Source organism: Dipodomys ordii, unplaced genomic scaffold, assembly GCF_000151885.1.
Source record: "Dipodomys ordii isolate 6190 unplaced genomic scaffold, Dord_2.0 Scaffold15, whole genome shotgun sequence".
NCBI classification, from domain to species: Eukaryota; Metazoa; Chordata; class Mammalia; order Rodentia; family Heteromyidae; genus Dipodomys; species Dipodomys ordii.
Genome location: NW_012267231.1, coordinates 12,430,934 through 12,456,083, shown reverse-complemented (window position 1 = coordinate 12,456,083; position 25,150 = coordinate 12,430,934). Strand labels below are relative to the sequence as shown.

Here is a 25,150-nt window from a genome sequence, read left to right as displayed (position 1 = left end):
GACAGCATTCAGTGGCTCTTCCAGTCAACCTGCTCTTACTGTCACTTTAAAATAAGTCAAATGTTACCTTGAAGAATGGGCTGTGGAGCAGTTGTTTGCCACCTCTCACAATAGGATCTTCGTATTCAAACTGCCTCTGCAAAGCTTCCGGAAGGCCTTTCACCAAAGCAGCAAGAGCACTGCCTGTAAAACTCTTAAAAACAGTAAACAAGATTGCAGAAATATGAGGTACAGTGGAGCCAAGTTTGTTTCATTCCTGTGCATCAAAAGCTTCATTATGCTGCACCCCCTAAAACTTGCTCACTGACATTATCAAGTTGGAGAAAGGCTAAAAGAATGTGTACACTACAGGAAAAGGTGGGATAAGGGGAGTGGGTAAACCTTAGAAACATCTTGCTTTCTGTATACCCATTCCTACAAACTGTTCCTCTCTGGTGTACAGATCCTGACCATCTCTGCAAATGGGCAGCATCAACAGGAATTGTTGTGCGTGCAACACAATAAAGGGCATGTGCCCAGTCAGACTTGCTTTGAAGACCAATACATTTCTATATTCATAAGGGTCCATACACAGACTGCCCAGTCTAGCCTGAACTTCGTATATGCAGCAACACAAGGAAAAGTCCGGAAGGGACCGAGGCCCCCTTATGCTCAGGTACAATTTTCTAACTCTTCTCAACTGTAATTAAAGCAACATTTTATTCCTACAGTGTCACACTTCTAGAAACCAACTACACTACAACCCTGCATACCAAGGCTCTTGTTTCCCCATCATTTTCTCCCAGCAGCCTGTTTATGTTAATCGACTGCCCAAATTCTGTGGTGAGCAGCCTCCTCAGTCTCTGAAGAGCCCACATCCTGTGGCTGGCGGCTGAAACAAGCAGAAAGGCACTGTCAGCAGTCTGACCACATTCTTCCAGCCCACCCGACAGACGTGACCGCGAAGGCACTCCTTACCCAAGGCACTCAGCTGCGCGCATGCGGCCAGGGAGGCTGCGAGGCGAGGGACAATGCTTCGGTTGGAAGTGAGGTTGAGTCGGAAGTCCAGGAGACACGTCACCAAGTCCATGGATGGGCAGGAGAGGACACAGCGATCGGAGAGGAGGTCCTTAGGGCCTGGGAAAGGGCATGGTCAGTCAGTGTTCCTATCTGAAGGGAAAAAACCACTCCCTGGAGAAACACCTACATGTTTAATAAATCTGCTTGGAGTGCAGCAATGCGAGGGGTGTCACACGAGCCACTACCTTTACACTGATTTTTGTGTGTGTTGCCAGTCCTGGGGCTTGAACTCAGGGCCTGAGCACTATCCCTGTGCTTCTTTTGCTCAAGGCTACAAGTCTACCACTTGTGCAGCAGTGTCACTTTTGGCTTTTTCTGAGTAGTTTGAGGTAAGGGTCTCATGGCCTTTCCTGCCTTGGCTGGCTTCAAATCGAGATCCTCAGCTCTCAGCCTACTGAGTAGTTAGGATTACAGCACCTGGCTACACTGACATTTTGTTGTTGTTGGTCCTGGGGCTTGAACTCTGGGCCTGGGCATTGTCCTTCAGCTCTTCAGCTCAAAGCTAGCGTTCTACCACTTGAGCCACAGCGCTACTTCGTGTTTTCTGGTGGTTAATTGGAGAGAAGCGTCTCACAGACTTTCTTACCCAAGCTAGCTTTGAACTGTGATCCTCAGATCTCAGTCTCCTGAGTAGCTAGGATGACAGGCATGAGCCATGGGCACCGGCTTACACTGACATTTTAACTGCGAATCAGCAGCTCTAGAAACTACAAACACAACAAACGGGATTCCACTCTGGGTGAAGTAAGTGTTGGTTTCCAACAGCTAGATGGGACAAGGGGCTGCTGTAGCCTGACCCTTGCCCTAGAAGGGCCTGTGGCAATGCTTGCTCCTGGCACAGGTTAGGCAGTCCTTCAGTTAGCTAATGAAACGTGTGCATGGTTCCGGCTGCCTAGTGTAACCGGTCTTTGCAGCTCAATGGCTGCAGCTTCTTCCTTACCTGCGGCTGGCATGATGGGATAGACTGTGAAGCGCCAGCCCCAGCCGTTCACAGACCCATCGCTGATGAACTTCCACTTTAGCTCATCTCCAGGGATGCGCAGCTCACTGGACCAGTCTGACCATTCGCGACCTGGAGGAGAAAAAGCATAGCCTGGGCTTTAGTTCATTCCATCCTCCAACCAACCCCAAAAGACTCCTTAGAGAAAAGCAGGCAAAGTCACCGAGACCACAGCTCAGAGAAAATAAGCAGGTTCTTCCAGCTCAAGTTCTGTCAAGTTCAAGCCCACAAGGACACTATGCTTAGTGAGTGTGAATCCATCTATCCTTCTACAGGTGCTCCTTCAACAATCAAACCAAGTACTGGGGAAACTGAGGGTTGGTGGACATTGCCTTGACAGAGGCCAGTCCCAAAGTGGAATGATTACACATACAAGGAAGGATGCAGCGAGAGAGGCCAGAAGGGCCAGCAGCTAGCTCCCAGGAAGGGCTCCAGGGGCTTTTTGGGGACTGTAGGTGATCAAGTGATGGGAGAAAAAGCCCACATTCTCACAAGGCCTATGTGTAGTTCAGCATGTCCAGGAAGAGGCTGTTGTGCAGGGAGAAGCAGAGCAGCCTAGATAGAGCGGCGGGACTGTGCTGTCACAGTGGAGCACTGTATATAACGGCATCTCAGAATAGCCAGAGACCCTTTGTTCTACAGGAGCTGTGGCAGCAGCATAACAATGGCTGGTTGGGCCTTGCATTGGAAGCAAAGAGACCTAGCACATCTAACAACAACACAGGCTGACAGATGCTGGTCACCGTGCCTGAAAAACCCATCTTCACAGTGAATGTACCATATAAGCCAAAGCTTTACACCAACAACTTCAGGTATGCCTGATGAGTAGAGTTCTACTGGGACACAACCACATGCACTCACCGCCATACAGTGTGTGTAAGAGGTTAGGGTAGAGACCACATGCACCCCACAACATCCCAGATGTTTACCACCTGGTCTTTTATAGGGAAAATTTGCCACCCCCTGTTTGAGATGAAAAATTCATAAAAAAAAAAAAAGCCTAAAAGTCTATACCCATGCACACTCCTACACCAACAGTTCTGACACGTCCAGAGCATTTAGCATCTCTAAGATGGGGTCATTAGCGCCCCCACTTGACCACATGGAGCACATCAGCAGAGCAGAAACAGGACTGCACATGGTACCTCTTGTCTACCCCATTCTCTGGCTGCCAGCCAGCTGACTACTCTATGAGCCAAATTTTTAGCTGAAACCTTACAACCCAACAAACAGGCAAGAAAACAAACGAAAAAACCTTTGGAGGCTGGGCGTCTCCCAACAAGGACCAGCTCTCAGGCCACACACACACACAGATAATGTCATAAAGTACTGGGAAGAGGAAAATAAAACCCACTGCATTTCACTGCTAAATAGGTCACAGCTCCTTCCTTAGAGCATGCGCAGAATGAAGCAGCAGCATTCTGTGCTACCAATATTAATGGTTCCATCTGAGAGGCAGCGCTCAACCTCCCTTCCTCACCTGACCGCACAGACACGATCCTATTGACACCGTCCATGACCGTGAGAGGATCGTGGCGCCTCTCTGTGGAGCACTGCCTGTCAAACTCCACCCTGAGGCCTTCTGCACCTGGAGGACAAGCAAGCAGAAAACAGAGTGACCATTCCCCGGAAGCAAGCGAAAGTCATTGTGCTGGGTAGAAACAGTGAGATGAAAGCTATGTTTAGGAAGTAATAAAGAACTGGCTTCTAAATCATGCAACTAAGCCTGACCCCAATTAGAAGAGTATGACTATAGGCTGAAGGGTCAGGAAACACTTCACATGGCCAGTGTATTTCACGATGCACTTCAGTTTGCATTCTGCAACTCCACTCATCAGACAGCTAATGTATGCCATTTGTGAAACACGAGGACCAAAGTTGGGTGGCTGTGGCTCATGCTGTCATCCTAGCTACTCAGGAGGCTGAGATCTGAGGATCAAGGTTCTAAGCCAGCCAAGGCAGGAAAGTCCGTGAGACTCTTATCTCTAATTAACCACCAAAAAGCTGGAAGTAGAGCTGTGGCTCAGGTGGTAGAGTATTAGCCTTAAGCTAAATCTGGAATTTAAGCCCCAAGACAGGCACAACCTCTTTCTACCCCTCTATCCTTCCCACCCCCCCCAAAAAAAGTAAGGATGATGGGTGCTGTAGCTCAAATCTTGAGCCTTCCTCAAAATCCTGTGTTATGGTCTCTAGGATGACACCATTGAGAGATGGTCTAAACCTTTTTTTTTTTGGGTCCGGTCATGGGGCCTGAACTCTGGGCCTGGGCGCTGTCCCTCAGCTCTTCAGCTCAAGGCTAGCGCTCTACCACTTGAGCCACAGTGCCACTTCCAGCTTTTTTCTTTTTGCTTATGTGGTGCTGAGGAATCGAACCCAGGGCCTCAGGCATGCAAGGCAAACCCTCTACCACTGAGCCACCTTCCCAGCGAGAGATGATCTAAACTTTTAAGAGGCAGATGGGTCCTTGTGGTAGATGTTAGCTAAAAGGGGACTGGGGCTGTTCCTGAAAGTGATTGTGTGACTCCAGCTCCTTCCCCTGTGTCTTTGCTTTCTGAGCTACATAATTTTGTTCGCCATACACTACCACCCTATGTGCTAAAGCCAAGGGGCCAATCAGTCTTGCACTGGAATCTCTAAAGCTGTAGGCAAAAGGAAGCTCTCTTTACAAATTGGTAATCTCAAGTCTTTTGTTTTAATGACAGAAAGCTGACTAAGACAAATGGTTTATGGGAACCTCTGATTTGTAGTCATGTTAAATGGAAGTCAAGGGTCATCTAGAGACCCAGGGTGTTAGATTGATGTATGGAATAGGAACTATCATGTGCGATGGAGCACTTAACTTTAAGCTTCTCTAGGTGGTCGGAACTGAACTGAATTGTGGGATACTTGGTATCCACAGACACATAGAGAATTGCTGCTTGTCAGGAAAAGCCACATATTTGTGGCTGGAAATATTCTGAATAGATGAGTAAGTGTTTTCCTTCAGGCTCAAATATCTTTAAGGACTAGCAGAGGGCCATAAGGTAATGCCAGGCAGGAGGCATGGGAGGGAGGGAAGAAGGAGGGCTGACTTCATGCAAGGGTTCAGATCCCATTTTAAGGTTGAAAGAATGCACTAATGGGATGGATGCAGAGGTCAGGCTGTGTCTGTGTAGGGGCTTTGTCTGTTTTGTTTTTTTTTTTTCCTGTGAAGTGAGGGGAATGGAAACAAGACAGAACACAGTGCTGGTATAATAAACCACATAATACCACGACAGGCCTGTGTTGGTCAGAAATTACTGAATTTTGAGTATATTTTGAAAGGTGGGGGAAGGGACAGAGCTTGCTGGCTGAGTAGATAGGAAGTGAGAGAAATAGAAAAGGGGAGGAGGGATATCAATTTTTGTCGTAGGTGACTGAAGGGTAAAAATGCCTTTTTTAAAAAAAATTTCTATCATGAAAGAATAACAACTTAAATTGTTTTAAAAATAATGTTTTCTGAACTCTACCTCATTTTAAAAGTTGTGAACTTTTAGAAAATTAATCACAGGGAAAAATAAAGAAGATAAAGATTTTTTTTTTGAAGATAAAGATCTTAAAGTTAAATGAGATGCCAAATTATTTAAGTAGCAAATAGTACTAAGCAAAACAAAATGAAAGCAGGACCAGCGTACTAAATAATAAAAGCAGGCCAAGTATATCAAAACACAATCAAACTGCCGTCTATCATCTCAAAACAAGTGGAAAGAAAGTAGAAAAATGATATGAGATAGAGAAACCCAACATAATAACATGAGAGGAAACATGAAAACTCAGGAAATAATTACAATTCCAAAATTCCAAAATGAAGACTTAACCACAAAAATCAGAGAATCCAATATGCACAACAGACAAAAGGAAAGATTTTTTAAGAAGAAAACTAACATCTGAGAGAGGAAGTAGCCAACCTTAAATCTAAAAGGGATCCACCACAAATAATCATCAAGTTTCACTAAGAATGAGAACTAAGCAAGGTAACCAAACAATATAAACTGTAATTCACAAAAATGTCCTGAAGAAAAGGTTTGGAGTCAAATTAAAGCCTGATCTGAGCACTTCAAATAACCAACACGAAAATACATTCTGATATTACTGGGAGAAAAAAAAAAGCACACTACTTGTAAGGGGAAAGAAATTAATTACCATAATCGTATTTTCACAGAGGAAGAATGCATGATTCAAAGATTTAGTACCCAGAAAAGCAACCTTTCAGATTGAAAAGACACAGACCCTCATGGAAAAGCCTGACCTCGAGGACTACAGAGGAATCCAGTAGGTGTGTTCAGATACCACAGTGACTGAAGAGGCAGACTAAAGGGTGAGGGGGGAGAAATAAACATAGCAAAACATAAACTGCATGAGAAGCAAAAGAAAGCATAGAGTGGAACAGCCATTCTGCTCTGGTAAATATGGTGTAATTAGGGAAACAAGTTTGAAATTTATTGAAGATATCATGTAACATTTTTTAAAAAATATTTTCGGTGGTCGTATTGAGTTGGCAGTAATTAAATTGTACCCCAAGTCTGCTGCTTGCACAATATTGCCTAAAGCAAATGAACAACTATGAGATACTTTATCATCTCTTGTCTTGGACCTAAGATCTGATATGGAAGAAAAGATTAGATTTAATAGAGCAGATGAAGTAGTCTGGGATTAAATCCATATATACGTCTCCACTCAAGCATTCATGATAAAAATTATCAAAATGATCTCTAGGAATAGAGAAGGTTTTTCTTTTTCTTCTTTGTTGCTATTTCTGTTTTCTTTTCCTTTTGTCTTATTTATTCATTTGTCAGTCTTTGGGAGCATAAGGGGAGGCACAGAACTGGTGGGACAAAGGGTGAACAAATGCAGCAGTGATACTCACTAGACACTGTTGAAAATGAACTATACAACTTATGGGTGGGGATGGGCGGGAAAAACTGAGAGAGGCTGAGGGAAGGGGTGACACTGTTGAAAAAGAAATAAACTCTATCCAACTTATGTAACTGTAGCCCCTCTTTACCTTTACAATAACAAAAAAAACCATAAAAATTGAACTGAAACTTTCAAAGTGTTGACGGGGAATGGACTTGTAATTCTGAAAACTGGTAAAGACAGGAAAGATCAAACTTTTACCTTGCCTTTCTTATGCAGACTCTTCATAGTCAACTAAAAGATGAGAGGAAATATATCTTTATAAAATACTCTCACTAATAATTAAAGAGGTTAATGGTCTTAGTGTTGAGCAATAGAAACTGCTGACTTCACAGAGAAAGACATGAAGGCAGTAGGTGCTTTCTAAGGCTCGTCACCACCAACTTGCCAAAGGGTTGAATTAAGATCTCTGAATTGGGGGCCAATCCACAGAAATGCAGGGCTGTATGCTGGCAGCAGATCCAGGCTGAAGGGAAGCTCAGTAGCTGATGGTCCAAGTGCTTTCACAGGTGAATTGTCGAAAATAGAAAAGAAAGCTGGCACTGCAGGTGCCCACCTACAATCCTAGCTACTCAGGAGTCGGAGATTTGAAGATTGAGACTGGAAACCAGCAAAGACAGAGAAATTCCTGAGACTCTTTTATCTCCAATCAAGGCAACAAAAAAAGCTAGAAATGCAGGTATGTCTCAAGTAGTACAGCACCACCAGCCTTGAGGGAAAAAGCCAAATGAGAGTGGGAGGTCATCTCTCTCTCTCTGACACACACACACACACACACACACACACACACACACACACACGGAAGAAAGACAATGAACATTACATTTAGGCAACGATCCTGTTCAAATGGCTTTACACTGGAATAGCATCTTTTCAGGAGAACACTGGTATACTTCTGGGAGTTGGCACAACATCCTTTAACTCTGATCTTGGTTACAAGGCTATCTACCTGATGATCAATTCTGTAATCCTAATTACTTATAAGGCAGTGATCAGGGGATCATGGTTTGAGGCCAGTCTGGGCAGAAAAGTTCGCGAGACTCCTTCTCAATCAAGGGCTGGACATGGTGGCTTACACCGGTCATCCCAAGTGCACAATGGCTGGGAACAGTGGTGCACATCACTGTCATTCCAGAAACAAAAGGGACTACAAATAAGAAGATCACAGTCCATGCTGGCCAGTGCATAGAGCAAAACCTTCTCCTGAAAATAACCACCATAAAAAGGAACTTGCAGAGTAGATCTAATGGTGTAACTGCTTAGCAAGCGTAGTAAGGTCCTAAGGTTCAAAACTGGTATAATCAAAACAAAACAAGGTGGGAAAGAAGTCTGAAACAATTCTGCCACTTTTTTTTCTTTCCTATAAAACAGAGATTGTTGTTCCATACGGAACTAAATCTTTCTACAAGCAGTATAAGGATTGGACCATGTACCTGGTATCTTCACGGTGCCACTGGTGGAGGTGTCATCGGTGTAGGGGTGGCTGCTCTCCACCACAACGGGCTGTGAGGAAAGCCGGCCACTCTGTGAGTCTGTGGCTACGTCTTCCAATTCAGTGACGCAGAGCTCCAACAACATGTCTGCCACCTGGGGAGGAAACAGGAAGTGACAAGGCTGATGGGCGCCAGCCCTGCTCCTGCTCATTTTGCTCTGGATCAGGGGCAGGATGGAGTTTGGAGAAACTGAGTTGAAATTAGGGCTTGGTTTCTTTACCCATAACAACCAAGACAGAACCAGACTTGGAGAGGAACTGTAAGACTAGAGATAATACATATAAAAGCCATACATGACACATTTAATAAGATGCGAAATGATAAAATGAAACATTTGTGGTGACAATGATGGTGTTTTGTTTTGTTTTTTTTTGTTTTTTTTTGGGTTTGGTCGTGGGGCCTGAACTCTGGGCCTGGGCATTGTCCCTCAGCTCTTCAGCTCAAGGCTAATGCTCTACCACTTGAGCCAAAGCGCCACTTCCGGCTTTCTCTTTTTGTTTATGTGATGCTGAGGAATCGAACCCAGGGCCTCATGCATGCAAGGCAAGCGCTCTACTACTGAGCCACCTTCCCATCCCCAATGATGGTGGTGTTATACCAAGACAAGGTTACTTTCTAGTGAGGGAAGTCTACCACAGGAACAAAAGTATCAAGAGAAGGAACAGGAAGTTGATACGAATTTTGATAAGAAAGGTGGTAAGAATGACCAACAGCCGTGAAAGTACCTACTGTGTTTTTGAGACTGCACAACTCTACTTAAAAGGACTTTATTACCATTTTGCATGGGTAGACCATTTTGAGACCCACAGACACCCATAGGAAGTACTTCAACACTACAGATGCTGTCCCAAGCCCCTGGCACAGTCAGTGCTTAAAAATAAAAGCATGGCTGCCTATAAGTACGAGTACTCAAGGAAGCCCAGAGATATCAGGATTGACCAAGCCTGTCTCTAACATATAAACCTGTACTACCAGGTATTCATATATAAATATTGTGCTATTAGAGCATAAGGAGTTACTTCAATGGAACAACAACAATAACAAAAAGGTCTGAAAATAGCCAGGTGCCAGTTGCTCAGACCTGTAATTTTAGCTACTCTGAGGATGGTGGTTCAAAGCTAGCCTGGGTAGGAAAACCATGAGATTCAGTAACTGGCAAAAAGCCAGAAGTGGAGCAGTGTTTCAAGTGCTAGAATGCCAATTGAGTGTTCAAACCCCAGTCCCAGCACGCAGATACACACACAAGTTTAGGCCCAAATGCAATAGGAATTTAGAGTATGATAAAAGTAGTTTTCATATCATTGGGGGGAAATAGGAGTTATTCCATATACAATGTTAGGCAACTGGTTTGCCATATAGGAAAAGTTAAATCTGAATCATTATTTTAAAAAACCATCAAAATTATCTCAAATATCGAACAAGGTAAAATTCAACATATACTAGAAAGAAATTTAGATAAAGGAACTCTACAAGTCCATAAAGATACAAAGCTGGTTCTAAAAGGGCCAAGGATGTCACTGGGAGAATTGTGACAAGTTTTGTTGTAAAGAAGGGCGTCTAAGCTGGTGCCCTCTGGATGAATCCAGCAAGACATTGTGCAGTAAGAACAGCAGTACCCAGGTGCTGGGGGTTCACCCATGTAATCCTAGTTACACAGGAGGCTGATCTGAGGATGTGAGTTTGAAGCTAGCCTGGCCAGACAAATCTGAAACTATCTCTAACTGAGCACTAAAAAGCCAGCAGTGGAGGTATGGCCCAAGTGATAGCTCCAGCCTTGAGCGAAAGTGCTCAAGTCCCTGAGTTCAAGCCCAAATACTAGCACATGCACACACACACACACAAGAAAGGTGGTGTGTCTCTTGCAGGGAAGGCCCCACCCTCCCCCCACTCACCTGTGGGTAGGCTGTGCCCATGCCAGACAGCACAGCTGAGAGCACATCCCTGCCCCTGTCGCCAGCCCGGCTGCACACCGACAGCTTGAGCAGGTCCACCACCACGCGGGTATCGTCCGTGATCAACAGACTGGTAAACTCATCCAAGGACTGAGGCTCTGGGCCTGATGTTTTATTTTGGCTTTCAACATCCTACAGTAAATGATAATCCGTAATTAAAATGAACAACAACATACTAGGAAATAAGAGATTTCCCAGTTTACCTAGGAACTCAGAGGACTAATTACCACCAATGAGGAAGGGACATGAAAAAAATCAGATTAACTAAGAAATGGCAGGCCCCCTAATAACTCCACCAGGCAATGTGCCAAGTTTTCAAGGCCAATAAACTGGTTACAAAGTACTAACAGTATCTGTCAAAGGGGAATGCCGTAAACTAATTAAAAAAAAAAAAAAGACAGTTCACCACTGTAACCAGTGGTTTGTATCATACACATTATAGGAGGCCTGGAATGAAATTGCACTGTGTAAAACCTTTCTCTTATCAGATATGCTTGGGAATTTTAAATCAGATTTTTATACTAGAATTTCACATAGATCCTGTCCATAATTATTTCCTAGCTTTTATTTAAAGTGATTTCCTTGCATATAATACATCACCTAGAATTTCAGCCTCTTTGGGTTGTTTGGAAACAATAATATATAAAATAAAATCATTGAAAAAATTTCTTAAGCTTGGCACCAGTGACTCACACCCAGAATCCTAGCTACACAGAAGGCTGAGGTATGAGGATCATGGTTCAAAGCTAGCTTAGTCAGGAAAGTCCTTGAGACTCTTACCTCCAATTAATTAAGAAAAAGTCAGAAATAGAGTTGTGGCTCAAGTGCTAGCGTGCTAGCTTTGAACACAAAAATTCAGGGCCAGTGCCTAGGCCCTGAGTTCAATCCCTAGGCCTAGTACGCACGCGCACACACACACAAATATTTTATCTATATCTCTATCTACAGATACATATATGTATATGTATACATATATGTATCTGTAGATAGAGATAGAGATATAGAAGAATTAACTCCATGGTACAGGACTGGTTTGAACTGTCCATGGTTGTTTTCTTTTTTTAATATAGATAAGATGTAGAAAGGGAAAAAATGTTCATGTATGTATACGTCTAGCTGCTGAAAAAAATCTAACCAAAGAAGCCCAGTAATATAATCAGATTACCAAACACCTAGACCTGTGTTTCCAAATCTTGTAACTGATCCACTAAAAGCCTCCAGTGCTCCTTGGAGAAATAACTAATTCAGGAAAAAGGCAAGGTAGGTGCAAGATAAGCCTGGAACACACTATTGTGCCAGAAAGTAGGGAAATATTCAAACATATCCAACTATGGGATCACCTGAAAAAAAAGGAAACAAAGGAAACAGTCCAAAGGATAGTCTGGGATAATTTGGTTGTTATATGATAGTAGCAACAAATACTACTATTTGAATAAAATAAGAATCCATGAATCTGTTACAAATAGAAAAGAAAGTAGATAGAAGACAGACAAAATGAATGAAAAGCAAATTCTTTTTCCCCCCAAAAGAATGGCAATAGTGACATTCCCTAAGAAAGAATCATATTTGAAGAACTATGTGACAACTATCAAAGCAATGCTGGATTCAACTAGAATCATTAATAGATTCTAAATTTTGGCGAGTAAAAGAAGAGTAAGAACAAGATATTTCCGTAGTCTCAAAGTACTTTCTCTTATTAACTTCCACTGAAAAACCTGACAGACTCCTTAACTAAGGGAGAGGAGTTACAGCACCGGAAATGCAGAGTACTGCACACTCTGGATCACTCTGGTGCTGGGTTTGTCAAAATGAAGAATGTTCTTCCATTCTGCACTCTGCATTGAAGATTAATGTGATTGTGGTGGAAATTGGGTGCTAGGAATCTAAAGGGATATTGCTGGGACAATGAGCACCATCTGAATATGTCTCAGTTTCTGATCACTGGTTTCCTGACATTCAAATACATACAGAGGCATGGGAAGGTGACAGAACTTCTAGCCTCACATTCCCACCAATGTTCCAGAAATGCTAACAACCACAGACTTGAGGTGAAAGGCATATGGCATGGACCCTATTCTAATTCTGCACACTATTTCTGTAACTTCTGTGTGTACACGGAAGATTATGTCATAAGGAAAGCTAAAGAAGCATGCCTCCTGACCTCTTTGGTTTTCGTCATGGTTTCTGCAATGATGCTGGCAGCTCCTGGGTCATCTGTCACGGGGATGAAAGGCCGAGAGGAGGCTGAGGGTGCGGACGGGGTCACTGCACAAGGGGTCACAGCATCCTCGGAGGAGACAATCTAATCGGAGGGTGAACCAGAGAAAAAGTTTAAGTGGAAAAGCTCTACAGTGTAACACACTTCCTATACAAATCCAAATGCCTTTTTTAAAGCTTCTTGCAACCATTTGGAATTTTCCAGGGGCCATAGCAGCCATTTTACAGACACATACAATTGTCCTGTGTAGGGCACATTTGCATTTCTAGGAAAACCTATAAATATTCACAGCAGGTCACATGAATCACTTATCTTCAAGTTGGGTTATTCCCTAAACAAGTTACAAAATCTCTGACATCTAGAACTTTAAGGTTTAACAACTGCATCAAATGACTGTTTAAAAGCATAAAGTTATTTTTATCTCGACACTATTAAATTACATTTGAATAGAATATTTTCTAATTTCGGTTCCAAGTCAAAAGTAGCAAATAAGATGGGCACTAGTGGCTCATGCCTGTAATCCTAGCTACTCAGGAGGCTGAGATCTGAGGATCATGGTTTGAAGCCAGCCTGGGCAGGAAAGTCTGTGAGACTCTCATCTCCAATAAGCACGCAGAAAAAGCAAGAAGTGTGGCTCAAGTAGTAGAGCACTAGTCTTGAGCAGAAGCAGCTCAGGAACAACACCCAGGCCCTGAGTTCAAGCCCCAGGACTGGCAAAAAAAAAAAAAAAAAAGAGCAGGCAAAAAAAAAAAAAAAAGCCTAACTTAAAGGACAGCAAACTAAGATCTTCTTAGACACCAAGAAGGACAAAGTAACTTTTCCTTTCTAATTGCTTTAGGATTCATTTTTACCTCTCTCTTATCTTGCCACGGATTTGGACTCAGTCTATCCTCCATATCAGGAGCCAGCATGCTCTCCTCGCCATTCATGGGGCTGCCCATGGCAGATGCATCGGAAGTGGGTGCTGAGGAGGAGAATGAGGGGCATTCCACGGGGGCGAGCATGCTGGCTGGCATCAGAGCCCTGACCACCGCGTCTCTGTGGAACACAAAGCCAAGTCTGTGGTGAGCTGCACTTTGTCCATAGTATGACAGCAAGTTACAAGATGGGACAAACACTCACTGAAGCATATCTTTGTTTTTATAGGATATGTGTAAAAGAATTTTAGTAACATATCTGGACATCATTGCCACGTATTCATTAGATATAACTTAAGATGTCTGTTCCAAATTTTATATATGATCATAATCCATAAAACATTTCAGCCAACAATGGACTGTACATTCAACAGTGATCTACTAGGACTGTATCATCTAACACTGTAGCCAGTACATTCCTTCTGACATTAACACAGTGCATGTCTCAGAATGTAGCCTCATTGGTATTTTAACACTCAGTTTAAAATCAACAGAAACATTAAAGGATATGAGACTACATATCCCAGTTCTATGGTAATACAACATCCTGGGCCACATTTAGTCAATACAATGCAACTACATGCTTACAAAATGGGAGATTTCCAAAATTAGCACGCAGGCCTACCTGGCATACATGATTTGTAAAGCTGTAAGAATATGTGATAAGGCCTGCTGTTTGGCCAGGTTTCCATCCAAGGAGAGAAGGATCTTTGCAAGAGAAGGACGATTTGGCTTAGAATTATTTGCGCCACTTATTTTGTTACTGGAAGCAGAAGAATCAGTGTCGGAAGGCACCCCTGAAACAGGAAAATGAAAACCTAGGTTGTTTTTAAGACCAAAGTTGGCTGCATTTCTGTAGGATCAGATCCTTTACTAAAATACAGTGCAGTATGTGTTTTACCATTTCATAAATACAATATAGTTCATGAATAGGTTTTTTGGGGTTAAGAACATAATACCATCACAATACTTCTATAGAAAGAAAGAATTTTCAGTAAAGGTTAAGTAAAACGACAAAAAAATTGTATATCTTTTTAAAAAATGAATTTACAACAAAAAGAAATGTTCACCATTCAACAGTCTCATCAGACTATGTCTGATACATCCCAGCTTCCAGCCCTGACAATTTCCAGGGGAGGGAACCCAAGGACAGACCAACGATGCTCCTGAGTAGGAGAAACATGATTCATGAAATGGAAAAATCTAGGATTATAAAAACATATTCATCTTTCCCAATCCATTTCAATCCACTACTGATCAAATGCTAAGCAGGCTAGTTAAAAAAAAAAAAGCTGATTCTGTAAGTTACACAGAAATGCAAAAGGCCATAATAGCCCAATCATATATATATATATATATATACACATATATATGAAAAGCACTACTACACTCTGAGACTATGTAAAATATTGGGCAAAATGTGGAGGAACTGAAGTAATCACTATTAAATCTATAGCATTGTTATAATCTACAGAAGGATTACATCAAAGACCAAATCTATAGTACCTAAATAGGAAGCCCCTAATGGGTCTCTTGCAGTCTGGAAGAGGACAGGCTCATGGACAGAGGGTGTGGCTACATCCACTGTTGTCCATGCCACGCTGTGAGAGGACCCACAAGCCACTCGAGTGATCTTCTGGCCTTCTAATCCTTGGACCAGTGTGGGCTTTCTGTTAACTGTGGTTGTGCCATTGCCCTGCTGGCCATGGTCATTGTCACCCCAAGCGTAAACCTGGAGGGAAAAAGACAAACTTATTTTCAACGCTTCAGATTATTTTCTTAAAACTTACTTGAAAAATGCTTAAAAGTCCCTATCGTGGTACGTGGGACGACTGAGCTCTTAAAAAAAAAATCATCTTATAATCTTACAAAGTGACAGGTACACTGTATTCTGAGGAATATTTAACCATGAAAATGTTTACCAATCAAGAAAACAAACAAAGAACAAATGCTGGTGAAGATGTAAGGTGAGGATGCAAATTATTTCAGTCGTTATGGAAATCAGTGTGGAGACTTAAAAAACGAAGAACAAAAAGACTTGAGACTGAAGTACCACAGGATCCTGCAGTACAACTTTGGGGCATATATCCAAAGGAATTCAACTCAACATACCATCAAAATACCTAAACAGCCATGTTCACAGCAGTATGCAAATTCTATTTGGATACTGACATTGTTCACAATATCACAATCATAGAATCAACCAAAGTACATTTCAATCATGAATGGATAAAGAAAATATGGCATATATGTACAATCAAATATTAATCAGCCATAAAGAATGAAATGATGTTACCTACAGAAAAATGAATCATGTTAAAATAAACTAGGCTGAAAAGTGAAATACCATATGTTCTCTCTCATATGCTGAATCTAGCCCTAAAAAGGAAGGACAGGAATACAAAATAGGCTCTGTTTGGGGACAGGTAAAGGAAAGGGTATGGAAGGTAAATATGATGAAGGTATTATATACATCAATAGAAATAAAAATGAAACCTATTGAAATTGTTACAGGGGGATGGATTAGATTGGAATACACTATATACATAGATAGAAACGTATCAGTGAATTAGTGCAACTAATATATGCTAACAAAATGGGAGGAAAAAGAAAATGCTTGTCAACAACTCCAATATTAATATAATTATCAACCCCCACTCAATGATCCATTTTGTTTTATTCCACAATGTAAGGTGGCTCTCCTCTTTAGCTAAGGGCAGTAATTTATTATTTCCTCTATATTACAAAGAAAACTGATAAACTTTAATGTTCATTTTCCAAGTAACTTGTTTCTTAACATCATAGAAATATAAAGTATAGGTAGTTCCAGATTTAAACCAGTGTGCTGTTAATAAAAGACATAAAGGAAAAGATGAACTTAAAAAACAATAAAGCTGGGCCCTGGTGGCTCACACCTGTAATCTTAGCTATTCAGGAGGCTGAGAACTGAGGATCGAGGTTCAAAGCCAGCCAGGGCAGGAAAGGCAGTGAGACTCTTAAAGTCTGCTCAGTAACCCGGAAGTGGTGCTGTGGCTCAAGTGGTAGAATGGTAGTCTTGAGCTCAAGAGCTCAGGGACAGTGCCCAGGCCCAGAGTTCAAGCCCCACGAACAACAAAAAATAAAAAGCATTTGTATATGAATGAAAGACATAAACTTAAAGAAATGAAATTATGCATGAATAAAACAAACTATGTTCATGTGTTTTCAAATATAAATTTTATAATAGGACAACTACGAGCCATTCTGCTCAAAGCAACAAAATAGGCTTATTTATCAGCTTTCTTAATGAAGCATGTATGTTCCTCATCATGTATTAGTTCTCTAATAGAAGATACCATTAATCCTTTAACAGCAGAAGCATCTTCAGTGCTTCTATTTCCATATGGGCTATTGAGTGGGAAAGACTCTTGCCCAAGGACCCCAGCCTCATCTGTGCTGGTGATCGTGCTGATACACTAGTGAGCCTAATGGACACTGTCCCAGCCTATGGCCTGGCAAGTGTTAAGATCTATTTTATTTCATGGAGGGTTTATTTTGCTGTATTATGATTTGAACTCAATGCCTATAGCTTGCTTGCTTAGCCAGTGCTCTATTTAAGCCCATACCTCCAGCTCAGTGTGTGTATGTGTATATGTGTGTGTGTGTGTGTGTGTGTGTGTGTGAAAATACTGGGACTTGAATTCAAGGCCTGAGTGTAATTCCTTAGCTTTTCTGCTCAAAGCTGGAATTTGAGCCACAGTATACTTCTGACTTTTTGGAGATAAGAGTTTTACAGACTTTCCTATCTGGACTGGCTTTGAACCTCAATCCTCAGATCTCCATCTTCTAAGTAGCTAAGATTCCAGGTGTAAACCATCAGTGCCCAGCTTCCTGATTCTCTGGAGATGGAGTCTCTCAGACTTTCCTGCCCGGGCTGGCTTTGAACTGCGATCCTCAGATCTCAGCCTCCTGAGTAGCTAGGATGACAGGCGTGAGTCACTGGCGCCCGGCTTATGCTGGTTATTTTTGAGACAGGCTCTCACTTCTTGCCCAGGTGTGACCTGCCTATTGTAGGATTCCTACCACAGGTGGATGACAGACACATGTCACTATGCCTCTCTTGAGATGGGAGACTTGTGGACTTTTCTATCTAAGCTGGCCTTAGAACTGTGACCCTCCTGTGTGAGCTTTCTGATCTCACCCTCCCACTTTTTTTCTTTTTCTGCTTTAGAGACAGAGTCCTGCTACATAGCACAGGCTGGCCTGGAACATAAAATCCTCTTGTCTCGGCCTCCTGAGTAGTAGGATAACAGGTACATGCCATCAAGTGTAGCCTGAAGGTTACAGCCTTGAAGACAAGGGCAGTGCTGTCACTTCCACTTCAGGAGGACACATTGCCTCCGGGTCATCTGTGCCCTTACCTGCCCTGAGTCTGTGACCGCCAGGCAATGTAGGGCTCCAACAGCCACGTGCACTATCTTCTTCCCTCTCAGCCCTTCCACCACTTGTGGCTTTCGCACATGTACGTCCGATCCATGGCCGAGTCTGAAGTAGTCCCCCTTCCCCCTAGAGGAAGGCAACAGTGCGAGTGTTACTGTAGGTTATAGTATGGCGATGCTCTGCAAAGAAACATTCACTCACATATTTTTTAGAGCCATTTGAAGTAATAGCATCATACAAAGCACTCAATGTCTTTGAGCTTACCTTCCAAAATTACAAATCACACACTCCAATTACCTCATTAATCCAGTTAACAAGATCCTTATTACTGGTGCTTAATACAATATTTAAGTTACTATTTTAGATATTCATGTAAAGAGATTAAAACTAGGTAAAAGAGAAAACTCTCCCACAGTATGCTATTAGTCTTTTTTAACATGCTACGTGTGTGTGTTTAGGTTTTTTTTGTTTTTTTGAACTCAGGGTCTCATGTTCTCACTTGGCTTTCTTGCTCATGGCTGGTGCTCTACCACTTGAGTCATACCTCTAGTATGTTTTTGATATTGTCAAGACATTGCTTTCAGGCCAGGCACACTGTCCAAGGTCTTGGCATCCACACTTGTGTACTTTAATAAAATTAGCTGTCCCAAGAAACATGCCACATTATTTCCAGAACCAAAGGATGCAAACATCTATTTTTATCCTCAGGCTTCTGGTGTAGTGAACAAGCAGAAGAAATTCAATTTTTCCAGATGCTTTTCAAAAATGATCCATTTATGCCGGGTGTTGGTGGCTCATGCCTGTAATCATAGCTACTCAGGAGGATCGTGGTTCAAATCCAATCCAACCTCAGACAGGAAAGTCCCTGAGACTCTTAGCTCCAATTAATCACAGAAAAAGCTGGAAGTGGTGAAGTGGCTCAAGTGGGAGAATGCTAGGCTTGAGCAAAAAGGAGCTAAGGGACAGCGTCCAGGCCCTGAGTTCAAGCACCAGGACTTGCAAAAAAAAAAAAAAAAAGATCCATTTATAATGGGAAGTTTCTTCTTGGAATGCTGTCACTATTCACAACTTAACAAAAAGTTAACTTAGCCCAAGTTAATCAAAGATGCCTGGGTTCATAAGCAGCCCTGAATGAACAGAGAGGAGGGGAGAGGAGGCTCCCGTACATGCTTTGTGGAGCATAAATACACAGGTGACAGTAAGGAAGTTTACATACCACGTCCATACCACTCCTGACTTGGTGAGTGCCAAGGAGAACTGAGCTCCGCATTCGATCTGGCACACGCCCTGGCCATTCAGTCTCTCAATGTTCTGGGGAATGTTACAGCCTTCACTTCCTCCCCGGCCCAGTTTTCCAAAGTCACCATCACCCCAGGAAAACACCAAACCTGGGTTCAAAATAGATTCATACGTTAGGCCAGTGTTTCAGAACATTCCCCCCCACCCAGGAACGTGGGGGCCATTACAAGCACCCACCTTCATCTGTCAGAGCCAGCGTCTGTGCATCTCTACTCCCACAGGCGACCTGGATTACTCTGTGACCAAGAAGGACTTTTACCTACGTGATGACAAATGGGAAGACAGACATCAGGTACGGGCGCTGAGAAAGCCAGGGAAATCTTGCCACAGACTCAAAGAAATAATGCACATGGTCATTAGGAACTTCCCTAGACTTGAGGCTTCTTTTCATTGGAAATCATCACAGGGTAGCATTTCTGTAACCAATACAAAATGTGTCTAATCACCATTTTGGGCTTCAGCTGCGTTGTATTGTCCCCGTGTCCCAAGCGGCCGTACTCTCCGAGGCCCCAGGTGTAGAGCTCCCCACTGGAGGTGAGCGCTGCGCTGTGTGAACTCCCACAGGCAATGTCCCGGATGCGCTTGGTTTTCAGGGCCTCGATCAGCCTTGGCTTGTCACAGTTCCTAAAACAAGATTAAATTACACGTGCTACAACCATTCTTCGGGAAAAGGGTATGGGGGACAGGACAGCTACTCTGATTTCTCTTTAGTCAATGCAACATTTACATATCAATTTAACTATCAAACCTTTAGAGTATGTGAGAAGCCAAATCATATCTCCTCATGTTAATTATTATTATTATTTTTTTGCCAGTCCTGGGGCTTGAACTCAGGGCCTGGGCAATGTCCCTGAGCTTCTTTTGTTCAAGGCTAGCACTCCAACACTTGATCCAAAGTGCTACTTCTGGCTTTTTCTGTTTGTGTGGCAATGAAGAATCGAACCCAGGGCTTCATGCATGCTAGGCAAGCACTCTACCACTAAGCCACATACCCAGCCCTGTAAAAATATATGTAATGATGTTTTCATAAATACTTGTTATTTTAATTTTGACTAGACAACTAGGAAAAGACATTCGCTATTATGAGTAATAAAAAGTTCTTCTCAGTAAGACTGACCAACATGTTCTTTTTTGTTTCCTTGCCAGTCCTGGGGCTTGACCTCAAGGCCTGGGCACTGCTCCTGAGCTTCTTTTGCTCAAGGCTAGCACTCTACCACTTGATCCACAGTGCCATTTCTGGCTTTTTCTGTTTATGTGGTACTGAGGAATTGAACCCAGGGCCTCATGCATTCTAGGCAAGCACTCTACCACTAAGCTACATTCCCAGTCCCTGTACAACATGTTCTTACATTCTGCTGAAGTGTCCGAGTTTTCCATCATCACCTTCTCCCCAGGAGAACACTTTCCCATCGACAGTCAGGGCTGTAGCATGGCGGCCACCTGCAGCATTCACAGAGATAGAGCACAGGCTGCCAAAGGGCAGTGCACAGAGCAGGCTTACAAGCACAACTATCCATTCTTCTTGGCAGGTAACATAGGCTCAATGGACATGTGTTGAACAAATGAGTGCAAAGAACCAATATCTCACTTACTGTGAAGGATTTCTGGTGGCATCTATATAAGATGGGTGAACTAATATAACAAGTTACAAAATACTAGAATCATCTTAGTTAGCTGAGAACAGGAGAAAAGAATACTGATTACTAAGTGGGGTTCCCTTTGTCTTAAATGTATACAAGATCAAAGTTCTTGCCAGGTGCTAGTGGCTCATGCCTATAATCCTAGTTATTCAAAAGGCTGAGATCTGAAGATTGTGGTTACAGCCAGCCCAGGTAGGCAAGTCTGTGAGACTCTTAACTACAATTAACCAGCCCAAACCTGGAAGTGCATCTGCGGCTCAAAGTGGTAGAGAGCCAGCATGAGCAATAAAGAGTTCAGGGACAGCGCCAGGCCCTGAGTTCAAGTCCTATGACCAACCAAAAAAAAAAAAAAAGATCAAAATTCAGATGAAAATACAAACAAAACATTTGTAATTAACTTTTGTGGCTTAAATGGCTTTGGGTAATGCACCTCAGCAATGGAAATAAACAAAAGTATCATCATGGCAATGAAGGCATTATACTATTTTGAAAGGACCTCAACTCACTCTTTCCCACAAAGAAGACTCTGTACTCCATCTATCCTACTTCAGGATCAGTACAACCCCTGATTATACTTAATTCCTGCCAGCTCCTGGGATGCAAGGCTAGTGTGGGAAATAGGGGTCCTTGTATCCAACATTAATTTCTCTTCTTCCCCATATTATCCAGAGCGACATGTGAGCAATCACACTTCCCAGCCACAATAACCACAGGAGGGCAGGAGACCTAGCGTGCAAGACATGGGACCTGGCTCCTGAACTTGAGAGCCAGCATATCTCTTGAACAGAGAAGACACACAGATGCTCTCAGACATTTATGGGGGAGGAGAGGAAAATTCCATCTTACCTACGTAACTATCATGGGCATTACTTATGAAATGGGGTTATGTCTAATTCTACCCAGGACAGGTATGAACTTTGTATATAATTCAGTTTTATTCCTCAAAGGCTTACCACAGGGCTCAAAAGAACATTAAAAAAATCAGCCTTTATTGAAGAAAAAACACATTTTAAATGATCTTTCTCATCACTGAGGTTTCATAGTTGCTTTTGGGAATCTGATGAAGCCAGACTTTTCCCATTGAAAATCAGCACAGAACTTTATGATTTCAGGATACAGTGGCCTGAGATAATGGCTCCAAGACCAAGCACTCCATCTTTTGAGGAGTGTACCCACATGTCAGAGGCCAATCATGCTGGTCTCTAAACATCTTCATTTGGAAGCAATAATGAACCCTAGCTTCAAATATTTACATTATCCAATCTTTCTTCCTGTTAATTAAGAGCTTAAAAAATAGAAGGTAAGAACACTTTGCAAGAGAATATTTTCAGAACTTAGTTGTTTGCAGAGTAGGAATAATGGCTTATGATGCACGTGAGTGTAGACCTTGGATATGTACCTGAGTGAACTGCCACCTTCTTGACCACGTAGCTGCTGAGGGCTGTGATCTGTCGTGGGATGGGGACTGTCCCACTGGACATCCCCAGCCCCAGCCGGCCATTTGTGGCTTCTCCACATGCGTACACCTTCCCTTCCACTGTCACTGTAAGAAACGAAAGCCAGCAGAAGAATTGCTTTCCATGATCTAAAAGCCATCTGGTTATGTGTGCTAAGGATAATTTGTTTTAACAAAAGCATTAACCATACCTGCAAACAAACTTTTGGAACCACCAGCCACCTGTATCACATTCAGAGCAGACAGGGTCTCGGAGAATGAAGGGACCTTTATCTAGAGTTGAATTTTTTTTTTTTTAAAGCAAAGGAAAGAAAAAAAGATCATCTTACTTATACTGTCCAAATATTAAGTAATCTTGTAAGTGGTATGTAAAATTACTGTTAATCTGTGTGGCTACATGAACCATGGGAATGCTTATTTCTTTGATACACATACTGAAGTATTTTGAGGAAAAGAATTTACTTAGGCTTATTTTAAAATAACTACATTTGGGGTGTGGATAGAAGATAAAGATCAAAATGCAGCCAGTTATTGGTAACTGTTGAAATCAGGGATTAATAACCCTACACACGCTCTACCTAGTAACATACAAACATTTTAATCATAAAAGGTGAAGAATAAAATAAATATAGAAAAAATAAACATTAGGTGTGGGAACAGTAATCCTAGCTACTCAGGAGGTACAGATGAGGGGACTGTGGTCCAATGTCAATCTAGGCAAGAAAAAGTTTTGAAACATCAGCTCAGCCGGCGGCTGGGCAAAGTTTGTGCCTGTTATCCTGGTTACTGGGGAAACACAATGGTTGGGATCAAGGGCACATGTCTGACATCCCTGCTCAGCTTCAAAACACTTAAGAACATCTTTAACACATTATGCTCATGGTGAGCAAAAATGCTTACAGTATTCAAGGTGAGGGATAAATCTAATGATAGTGTATCAGTTTCATCTATGCAACTGTCACAACCCTATCAAAAGTTTATTTTCTAGTTTGTCTAGTTGGTTAGAACACAGTATTACAAGTAAATCTAAAATGTACAAGGATAGAGAATTCTCAGGACTTAACTTGATAATGTCTATTCATCCTTTGGAGAATTACTTTGGAAAAGACCACAAATAGGAAGTAAAACTATTATTGAAAACTTTCAAGTGTCTGGCTGCTGCCATGCCTTTTGTGGACCACAGCGGGCAGCAAGCAACCTCCTCAAAGGCAGGGCAGTAGATGTGGGTGGTTCAGCCTGCAGCTGGAGATACCTTAGAGCCTTTGAGCCCGCCCAGCTGGTCCTTGTCATTCAAACCCCACACGAACACTTTCGTTCTGATTGTAGCTGCCGATTCTAGCCCTGCAGTCTTCTTTCGAATAAGGCTAGTGAAAAGAGAAAACAGACAGAAACAAAGGTTATTCATGATCAAACATTTAAAGAGAACAACCTCAAGCAGTTGAAGCTTGCTGGTTATTGTTAGAAACCTTTACAAAAGAATTTTCAATGCAATAAAGTGTTCTAAACGGTCAAAATTTCTAGAAACCAGCAAGCTGTCTTGGAATGCCAGAATTTAATTGTGGCTTTTTATTCTTGGTGGAGATTTTTCTATAACACACTATGCACTCTCTTTCTTCTTAAATACCAAGTCGAATATAATGGCTGTTCTGATGATTTGAAACAATTCTTCCCTGCCTCCAGGGCTGCCACACAAAGGAAATGTTCCAAGGAGCCACTCTAGGACTGGCCTTGTAGCAATAGTTTTGTTGTTGTTGTTTTTTAAAATCTAAACCAGGACATGTGTGTGGTTATTTTGTTCTACAAAAAAAGCATAAAACATGTTGCAGCATGATGTTGGAGGTATTCTGATATAGATGTGAGTTAAAAGAAAAATCTTCTTTTATATTCTCTGCCCATCACACTAGCCAGACCCTGAGTGCTGGCTAGCGAGGCCAGAGGTCCTCTGCTCCTCCCCTTTCTGGCTGGTTAGCACAGTCTCACCTCCTAACCTGTTCTCACTGGATTAGAAGTTTAATCAGCAGCCCAAGAAAGCAGCACTTCAATTCTTGAACTTGAAGCCACAAAGTTCAAGGATAGAATCGTAACTGAAGTATCTTATAAATTAAAAAATGTGGCTGAGAAGTCAGGAGTGATATTCAAAAATATTTAGTAACTAGTACAATGTAAATCAGGTAGAATGTAGTCACATGTATTTTGACTTTTCTTTTTAATTTTTTTTTGGTACTGGGTATTGAACCCACTGAGCCTCATTCCAGCCCAAATCATGTAATTTGAATGGCACCTCTCTTAAGAGACTTTTTGGATAGTCAAGTTACCCTGAAGTTATTAGCTAATTAATGATACCTTACAAGAGCAAAAAGAAAAAATTACATTCAAAGATCTAGATGTTCTTCTGGGAATATACTAAAGAAAAACACGATCAATTAAGTAAACTCTCAAAAATCTACCATCATTTCACATATAATATCTGCATTAATTGTATTTGCCCAACGCATCTCAATGGTTACTAAATCAGAAAATAATCTTGAATTCTTGCTCTGAAATATTTCAACGAAGAGTCTGCCATGGTGGCTCAAGTGTTAATTCTAGCATTCAAGAGGCTGAGGTAGGAACAGCTCAAGTTTGATGCCAGCTTGAGTTCTATAGTAAGATCTGGTCACAAAAAAAAAAAAAGGGCTGGGAAGGTGGCTCAGTGGTAGAGCGCTTGCCTTGCATGCATGAGGCCCTGGGTTTGATTCCTCAGCACCACATAAGCAAAAAGA

General features: G+C 42.1%; 1 protein-coding gene across 1 annotated transcript in view; it reads right to left on the bottom strand.

Annotated features, from left to right (window-relative positions):
• Herc2 (HECT and RLD domain containing E3 ubiquitin protein ligase 2) overlaps positions 1 to 25,150 on the bottom strand; it is a 139,734-nt gene that overhangs the window by 26,760 nt on the left and 87,824 nt on the right. The window contains exons 51-70 of the mRNA XM_013011908.1: positions 24,013 to 24,070; positions 23,641 to 23,752; positions 22,580 to 22,661; positions 22,332 to 22,475; positions 20,642 to 20,732; positions 19,739 to 19,916; positions 19,470 to 19,551; positions 19,210 to 19,381; positions 17,975 to 18,119; positions 15,081 to 15,306; positions 14,200 to 14,371; positions 13,509 to 13,695; positions 12,601 to 12,741; positions 10,380 to 10,571; positions 8,428 to 8,581; positions 3,540 to 3,647; positions 2,000 to 2,131; positions 958 to 1,116; positions 753 to 871; positions 68 to 193 (exon numbers count right to left, since the gene is read on the bottom strand). Of these exons, the coding sequence (XP_012867362.1) occupies positions 68 to 193; positions 753 to 871; positions 958 to 1,116; positions 2,000 to 2,131; positions 3,540 to 3,647; positions 8,428 to 8,581; positions 10,380 to 10,571; positions 12,601 to 12,741; positions 13,509 to 13,695; positions 14,200 to 14,371; positions 15,081 to 15,306; positions 17,975 to 18,119; positions 19,210 to 19,381; positions 19,470 to 19,551; positions 19,739 to 19,916; positions 20,642 to 20,732; positions 22,332 to 22,475; positions 22,580 to 22,661; positions 23,641 to 23,752; positions 24,013 to 24,070 (2,780 nt within the window). The remainder of the gene's footprint in view (positions 1 to 67; positions 194 to 752; positions 872 to 957; positions 1,117 to 1,999; positions 2,132 to 3,539; positions 3,648 to 8,427; positions 8,582 to 10,379; positions 10,572 to 12,600; positions 12,742 to 13,508; positions 13,696 to 14,199; positions 14,372 to 15,080; positions 15,307 to 17,974; positions 18,120 to 19,209; positions 19,382 to 19,469; positions 19,552 to 19,738; positions 19,917 to 20,641; positions 20,733 to 22,331; positions 22,476 to 22,579; positions 22,662 to 23,640; positions 23,753 to 24,012; positions 24,071 to 25,150) is intronic.